General features: G+C 42.4%; 1 protein-coding gene across 1 annotated transcript; it reads left to right on the top strand.

Moving 5' to 3' along the window:
• Positions 1-2,963: 2,963 nt before the first annotated feature.
• Positions 2,964-8,926, top strand: LOC138949100 (uncharacterized). The gene is made up of 5 exons (XM_070320849.1): positions 2,964-3,535; positions 4,403-4,668; positions 5,131-5,193; positions 5,551-6,903; positions 8,812-8,926. Exons 1-4 carry the CDS (start codon positions 3,081-3,083, stop codon positions 6,000-6,002), a joined length of 1,236 nt encoding a protein of 411 aa, XP_070176950.1. The 5' UTR covers positions 2,964-3,080; the 3' UTR covers positions 6,003-6,903; positions 8,812-8,926.
• The last annotated feature ends 77 nt before the right edge of the window (positions 8,927-9,003 follow it).

The raw sequence follows: 9,003 nt of genomic DNA, 5'->3' as shown, positions 1-9,003 counted from the left end.
CTTGACTGCGTGATTGATTACTCATTTGATTGATTGATTGGTTGATTTACTGATTGTATTATTGTTTGCTTGCACGATTGATTGATGGTTTGATTATAAAATGAACCATAGTTTTGCATTAGTTCACTACAGAGCAATATATCCCAGTGTGTTGTATATCGTAGAGGTTGACGTGTATGCATCGAAACATATTCTGGTGTTTTCAAAACACTTCCTGGTTGATAACCTTTGATATCGTCGCTTGGCTGTGGGATATCTTCAGCCCTTCAGGCCCACTCACCTCGCCACACACAGAGTAACTTCACAAGAACAAATGCAACAAACTGTTGATAACAACCAAACATAATTCAACAGCACTATCTATGATATGACAATATGAGGACGAAAAGTTAAAAAACTGATAACAATGAGTGATTGCTATTGGTTAGGAAAGGTGATTCTGTTGTTTTTCAAGGAGAGCCAAGATCGACCCGAAGTGGAAAAGGTCGGAAACAGGAGGGACTGCATGAACCGATAAACTGATATATGTTCAGCTTCAATATGAAAATACCAGAAAAAAAGAAGTTATAGCAACTGATCAGCACTATGTGCTCACATTTGGTCACACTGATCTTCGCCTGATACAGTCATTATTTGTGTGTAATGCTTAGATTTCTTCACTCACTAGCACACACACACACACACACACACACACAAACACACACACGCGTCTGCACGCACGCACGCACACTCACGTACGCACGCACGCACGCACGCACGCACACGAACGCACGCACGCACGCACGCACACTCACACAGACGCACGCACGCACGGACGCGCTCACGCACGCATGCACACACACTAACACATACAAACGAGAGAAAAAAACGCAAAGAGAAGGAAAACGGGTGAACACAGTTCAACAGCAATAAGCCCATACAGTACGACGAAGACATATATACATGGATACAATGTGCAATTTACAAAACAGACACACAGATACACAGATACACAGATACACAATAACACAGACACAGACACAGGCACACAGATACACAATCACACACACACACACACACACACACACACACACACACACACACACACACACACACACACACACACACACACACACACACACACACACACACATCTATCTATCCATAATTATATATATACGACTTGTGTCTGTCTGTCTGTGTGTGTGTGTGTGTGTGTGTGTGTGTGTGTGTGTGTGTGTGTGTGTGTGTGTGTTCGCGATGCACGGCCAAAGTTCTCGATGGATCTGCTTCAAATTTGGTGGGCATATTCAGGTAGACCCCGGACACAACCTGGTCGATGAGAATTTTCAACACGTGCTCTCAGCGCGCAGCGCTGAACCGATTTTGGTTTTTCTGTAGATCCACTACATCCATTCCCAGTAACTTTTCCTTATCTTCTCCAGTGTTTTGCGCGTTTATCTCCCTTCCTTCGTGTGGCTTCAATCCATATTCCCGTTACTATTTTTAGGTCACTGTCCACAACGCTTTCATCCATATTCCCGTTACTATTTTTAGAAGGTCACTGTCCACAACGCTTTCATCCCGGCGAAGCCGGGTATTCCTCTACTTCTTCCCGGCGAAGCCGGGTACCCGGCGAAGCCGGCGTACGGTGCGCCACTCACCCTGCGAAGCCGGGTATTCGCCTCTACTTCTTCCCGGCGAAGCCGGTTACCCGGCGAAGCGGGTATTCATCTAGTATATATATACGACTTGTGTCTGTCTGTGTGTGTGTGTGTGTGTGTGTGTGTGTGTGTGTGTGTGTGTGTGTGTGTGTGTGTGTGTGTGTGTGTGTGTGTGTGTGTGTGTGTGTGTTCGCGATGCACGGCCAAAGTTCTCGATGGATCTGCTTCAAATTTGACGGGCATATTCAGGTAGACCCCGGACACAACCTGGTCGATGAGAATTTTCAACACGTGCTCTCAGCGCGCAGCGCTGAACCGATTTTGGTTTTTCTGTTCATCTTCCCAGATCCATTCCCAGTAACTCTTCCTTATCTTCTCCAGTGGTTTGCGTTTATCTCCCTTCCTTCGTGTGGCGTCAATCCATAATCCCACACACACACACACACACACACACACACACACACACACACACACACACATACATTGCGATTCAAGCTTCAAACTTCACCACAAGTGTTGTTAATCAAAGGACATGCTATTGTAACGTGGTGCTGGCTCTGCACTTCTGTCGGAAATAACCTAGTTGAGAACGCTTGCCCTATCAGGTTTGGCCCAAGAGGGTCATTCTAAACACCAAATCATCTGATTACCGGAATGTTCCCGAAAACCGTTGTCCTTGGCCTGAATTAGTTGTTAAAGTCGCTGTGCTGCCAACTTCAGTCATCTCCGTCCTCCGACTGTTTTGAGCATTTAACATTCTTAACCACTGATATTAGTTACCTATCTTACAGTTTCGCGTGTATTAAAAAAAAAACAAAAAAAACACCCAAAGGCCATCTTCTATTTAGGCACGAACACAAAAGAAACATTTAATACATCATTGGTTTTGTGTACCCCCCGATCCGATGTGTCATGCCGGTTTTTATGTGTGTTTGTTGTTGTTTGTTTTCTTTATGTATTCGTTCGTTTATTTGTTTGTTTGTTAGTCCAGTCGCTGGACCCACCACTCCGAAATCACAACAGCTGCATTAACGGTGTCATATCTGTAATGCGCGAACATATGGGTCGCTCGATGGACCCTAATGAAACCTATTGCAGTGTCTGCAAAGCTCGAGATACGCAGCACAGTTTCCTGTTTCCTGTTGTGACTGCAGATGGTTCTTGGCCCTCTCAGCCCTCTTTTCTGATTGGATGAATGTTAACCAATTAAATATCACAGCTATTTTTGAATTGTGTCAACATTTCCCTTCAGTTATTGAAATCGCAGGGTCAAATGTCAAATGAGGCCAACACGACAATATAAATTGCAGATTAGTGCACATTCACGCAACTCGTTAACGAAGGTCATTGGCACTGCACCGACTTGAGCTCTCATACGTTTCAAGGCTGCTCGGCGTACGGATTGTCTAGTCATTTCAAAGACGATACCACAGCAGCATGAAAAGAATGAATCTTCTCTGTTTAGATGTCTTGTGCCTGGTGGTATTTGCTATTAACCATGTCTCCTCATCGCAAGAAAAAGGGGAATTCTCCAGCGCCGAACACGCTAGCTGGCTGATCAACCAACTAAGAGAGGGCGACGCTCAGTTGAAAGAACAGCTCAAAGAAGGAGACTCCACCGTCAAAGAGCTGCTGGCAGAGGGAAATGCACGTCTGAAGGAACAGCTCGTGGAAGACACTGCCAGAGTGAAGGGGTTGTTGAACGAAGAAGTCAGCAGACTGAAGAAGCGACTTGTGGAAGACGTGGAGAGAGTGAAAGAAGAACTGAAGGAGGGCGATAACTGGATGCGAGAACAGATTGCAAGGGAAGCAACTCAGACGAAGAAACAGCTGCAAGAGCAACAAGAAGCTATCGAAGATTTTCAAAAATCCATGACTGAAACGGCGAAAAGGTCAGTAAAAAAATCATATAGGTTGAGTGATATGCTTAACAACTTCCAAGGTTTGCTTTTTTGAATACACATTGCTGTGTGAACGCCTATTGGGAGGCATTTCCGTTCACGATATCATTTCAAGTGCATGATATTTGTGTGAATCTCAACTACGAGTGATCTTTAGCAACAGTCGCTGTGCACAGCACACAACTCAAACATGAACATTGTCCTTCCACAAAGGACGCTTGCTTGTCTCAGAATCCCTGTCTTCAAATCATCATCATCACCCCTTTTAAACTGATATGGTTTTTACCTTTACAAGGCGACGATGTGAATTTGTGATGTAGATATGTGGCTGGTTATGTGTGAGTATGTAAATAATTGTGTGTGTGTGTGTGTGTGTGTGTGTGTGTGAGTTGTGTCTGTGTGTGCATGACAGTGTAATGTACGTATGTATGCATGCATGGTGATGTGTGTCTGCATATGTGTCTGGTTGGTTTTTATTTTATTTTTACCGTGCCGTGCCAAGATGAAATCCTTTTGCAAAATTGGTGAATAAATATCTTGTATCTTGTATCTTGTATCTTGTATCTTGTATCTTGTATCATCAGTCTTGTTGCAGAGAGGATGCTTTTTGGTGCAAACATCTGTGCTGTTCTCAGCCACATAGCCATATTTGGTAAACATGCCTCGATGTGCATAATTCAGCAATTGACTCGCTAATGTCCTTGCTGCTACGCGGAAGCTTACTTATCCGTTAACCTTTGTGCTCAAATTCTAAAACATGCTCAGTCAATATAACTCGTGTGCACACCTATGTATAAAAACACATTGTCATACCCGTTGCGATCTCGCGACATCTAGACGTGTCTTTCTCTCTCACAGGAACCAGGCCGTCATGGAACAGCTGACGGAGAAAGTGACATCGCTAACGCAACAGTTCCAGAGAATGTCAGGTGTCACAGACAAAATGTCGGCCCTAGAAGACAATTTCCAGAGCTCCAACGACAAGGTCAGTGCTCAGCTGGAGTCGTTGCAGACCCAGGTGGACACGGCCACAGCGAGACCGGTCAGCCTGCAGGACACGGCCACACACACTGGACAGGGAGGGACACAGCTCAGTCAGCTGCCTTACACCGTCAATTCTACAGGTAATACTTTTACCACGGTAGTGGGTCAGCTTGAACAGGGCTATGTCTGCATCGTGACATCGGGCCTGTAAGTTTAGGTGCGATTTGTGTAGCTGTATTCTTATGTTAGTTGGCCGTTCGCGAAAGATCCTAATTATCAGTTCAACAAAAATGGTTTCGTGAATTTATTTGTATTGAACAACCACTCATTTATCAAATGTTCCATCCTTCTTCGTTATGATCAACGTTGGATGAAATGTATAAAAAGCTAACATGCAGAAGACCAAATGTGATTACACGAATGTGTCTCACACTTCTTGGTAAATGTCAACGACTGCTACGTTGTGCACATCTGTATTGTATCTACAGTGTCAACAATGGGACTGCTTGAAGAAGGGCGAAGATGGCGGCGGATGGGTGGGTGAGATAGGGATGACGTTATGTCAAAGACCGGGTACTTAACCAAATGACCTTGATTTTCAGGATCGACCTTCGTGAGGTGGGGCCGTACCAAATGTCCGGACAACGCTGTCTTGGTGTACAGCGGTGAGTATAGTCCTACACACTGTCATCTTCATCATCATCATCATCATCATCATCATCATCATCATCATCATCATCATCATCATCATCATCATCATCATCATCATCAGGCTATTTAATAACGGTTTTAAAGAAGTGTCGACCACGACATTATAACTTTTCACATGTTGGTAATAGGTAGTGTCAGTTTGAAAGGAATGACTGAGTTACTGTGTGTAACGCATGCGTAGAGAGAGAGATTGAGAGAGAGAGAGAAAGAGAGAGAGAGAGAGAGAGAGAGAGAGAGAGAGAGAGAGAGAGAGAGAGAGAGAGAGAGAGAGAGAGAGAGATGTCAATATTAAAACACCTGCATTTCTTCAGGAGTGGCCGGAGGAGGGAGTACCGGTTACACCGGGTCAGGCGCCAACCGGCTATGCCTGACCATGCAGCCCCAGTTTGACAACGTCACTCTGCCAGGAAGCAGAGATCTTCTCTACGGTGCTGAATACGACGGCATTCCCGGGCACAAGAACTGGGACGTGCCTTGTGCCCTCTGCCGTGCCCCTCATTCCACCACCATCATGGTGCCCGCCACCCTCACCTGTCCCTCGGGCTGGACACTGCAGTATACCGGGCACCTGGCGGGTCATGAAGTCAGCATGACAGCAGCGACAGAGTATGTTTGTCTCGATGCCCATATCGAAAACAGGCCAGGGTCTGCCAATAGTCAAGGCGCGGACGATTTTTATTATACAGGGTCCACTTGTAGCGCTCTTCCCTGTCCGCCTTATGTCGCTGATAAAGTGGTGACCTGCGTTGTCTGCTCTCTGTAAAACAGCTCGCTTGTGTGCGTTCAAGCTCCACACACTAAAACAGCTGATTTCAGGGGAAAACGACCCTTTCGATACAGGCTTTTATTGGCAAATATTTCTTTCATCACGAATTGCTTTTTGAACTTCAGTTTCATGGAGTTCATGTCATGTCATTAAGGCGTGACATATTGCGTGATGACAGTTTTGAAGGAGCTGTCAAATATATTTGCATGCGACTTGTTTTCAAAATATCTGAATGTATATTGTGCTTGTTCCTTCTTACTTCAACAACGCAGGCATGTTTTAACTGCATAAGGAATCGTTTGCGTTTGAACATAACGTCTGAGAGAACTCACAATTATGCAGACAAGTACATTCATACAATTCAAGTATACAATATTTTTGTCCACGGAATGTTTACGGTAAGAACAAACAACTTCCCCACGACAGAGACATCATCAAGGGGTATTTTCGAGAAGAAAAAAAATGTTGTTAACTTTAGCTTGAGAAATGTTCTTTGAAACAGGAGGAAATACCGATTCAAAACCTACGACTGTCGGGCACTCACGCTGTCTCTCCTTTATTCTATTTACGAAACGAAATGCATTTCATTCAAAGGCCCCTAACTGTAACGCTTTCAAGCAAATTGCATGAGCCAGACCGTACTAGTATTTTTACCAAAATAGAACTTCGAAACTTATGTATGCCTTTGAGAATATTGTAGTCAACTAGGGGATCAGCGATTGATTGTGAAACAGACGCAAGTAATTGATTGATTAAATCCACATGAGCTCTCACACCCACACACACACACACACATACACACACACACACACACACACACACACACACACGCACGCACACATACACACACACACACACACACACACACACACACACACACACACACATGTTACCAAAGGTGAACAGCTCAGATCATGGGTAATTCTAACACCTTCACATTTAAATGCTTATTTTATAGCCATCCATTGAATTGAGAAGAAAACAAAGCATACTAAACTGCTAAGCATGAATCAAACAATAAGAAAATAAAAAGAACCAACAGCATCGTTTTGTATGTGTGGGTAGTAAACACGTTTTATTTACAAAACACGGCGGAAAATGGCGACAAATTTGTTGCACAGCGACAGGTCACTTTCTTCAACCAAGGCCAGTGCTTTCATACATGACACAGGAAAGCAAATATGGCCTGAAAAATAAAGTTATAGTGTTCCTTTGCGTGTCTGAGTGATTCACTGTTGTAACCAACTATCATCTGAAACGTAATTGCACTCCGCAGATTTGTCTTCCGCTCATAACTTTCGTGTCACACGGTCTTTGCGACAAACAGATAGATCGTATTCTCGCAGAAAATCATTGACAACACAGACCAGTCATTTTTAGCATTGCATTTGGGAAGGGCTACTATTATAGTGTGTTTTAAGAAAGAAAAACATTATAGTATCGGCAGAACACGACCAAATGAGTTTTCGTGTCACAGCGTTATGGGCGTGAGATTCTTTAGACTTTTTGTTCTCACACTGTAGCAAAATCATTGACAACACAGACAAGTCAGTTTTAGCATAGACATTGGGAAGGGCTACTATTATAGTGTGTTTTAGGAAAGAAAAACATTATAGTATCGGCAGAACACGACCAAATAAGTTTGCGTTATGGGCGTGAGATTGTTTTTTTTCACACTGCAGATCGTATCTCAAAAACTACTGAGTGGATCTTTATGAAATTTGATATGGATATTTTTGACTGGATTTTCTCATAGAAGGTTTTTCTGTTTATTGATAGGACAGTTTGATGACGTCATATTTTACCGTTTGCCAAAAGGTCGAGGCAGCACTTTCACAGTTACAGTTTTTCATCAATTTGATCGAATTTCTTATCACACAATCTCAGATCTAGGCCGGATTATGGGATTGCATTTCAGCTTGGTCACTTAAAGTTTTGTTATTGAAATGTTTGTTCGAAATATGTCATTTTTTCACATTTTTAAAAACTAATATTTGAAACAGAAAATTTATATTGGTGTATTCCCTATTGCGTCCTGTATCTAAAACTATATAGTTTTGTTGTTTTGTATTGATAATTATGCTTAAAAATGAAGAAAACCGATAAATAACCACTATCTTTATTTATGAAAAAAGACACTTAAAAACAACTTCTATCTATTCCTTATCATTTTCTGATTCCAAATATATATAGTTTCATGGTGTTTGACGTTGAAAATATGCTCAAAATTAACAAACTCGGATCGTTGAATGGAAATTATACTTCCAAGCTCCAAAAACACGTCATTTCAAGTGTGGAACACGCTCATGACGTCATACTGAAAAGTGATGAATTATGGCTTCACCTTGCGATGTTTCATTTCAAACATGGTAACATTTTTAAAGGGGTTTCTTTCTCAGATTTGTGTTTGCCCTCTGTCTGTCTCTCTATGTCTCTGTCTGTCTGACTGATTCAATTAAATGTGTAATTACTTTGTTTTGCAAAGGTCAAACTAAGTATGATATACCTAATTGATTCAGGTCTCTAAATTCTTATTGTAAAATTGTGAGTTTTATTCAAAACAAATTTAATTGGTGTTTTAAACTCAATAATGGGGCATGCTGTGATGAGTAGAAGAATGTGTGTTTACGAGCAGAAAAAGGCCATCAAAGTCAAGAATCGTGTTTTTCTTTTTCTATTTTCACCTTGTAGCTTCATACAGACACTAAGCAACAGTGTAGTACCACTTCCAGTGCAATATCTTGTACTTTAATTTTGACCATCTGTGTAACACTTTGTTGACCCATGATCTGAGCTGTTCACATAGGCAAACTTGGACTATCTTTTCACCTACAATACGCATTGGCTGATCAGAGCAATATGCCGGTGCTGCAGTATAACCGTGTCTACGTTGTGAATTGTAATAAAACGTTTTCTATATAGCTGTTAGTGTCGATTTCATTAAAGAGAGAGAGAGAGAGTTAGTTAGTTAGTTGTTGCTTTTTGGGTCCAGCGGAAC

This window comes from Littorina saxatilis, linkage group LG15 (assembly GCF_037325665.1).
Source record: "Littorina saxatilis isolate snail1 linkage group LG15, US_GU_Lsax_2.0, whole genome shotgun sequence".
Lineage (NCBI taxonomy): Eukaryota > Metazoa > Mollusca > Gastropoda > Littorinimorpha > Littorinidae > Littorina > Littorina saxatilis.
This window is presented reverse-complemented; position numbering and strand designations above follow the sequence as displayed.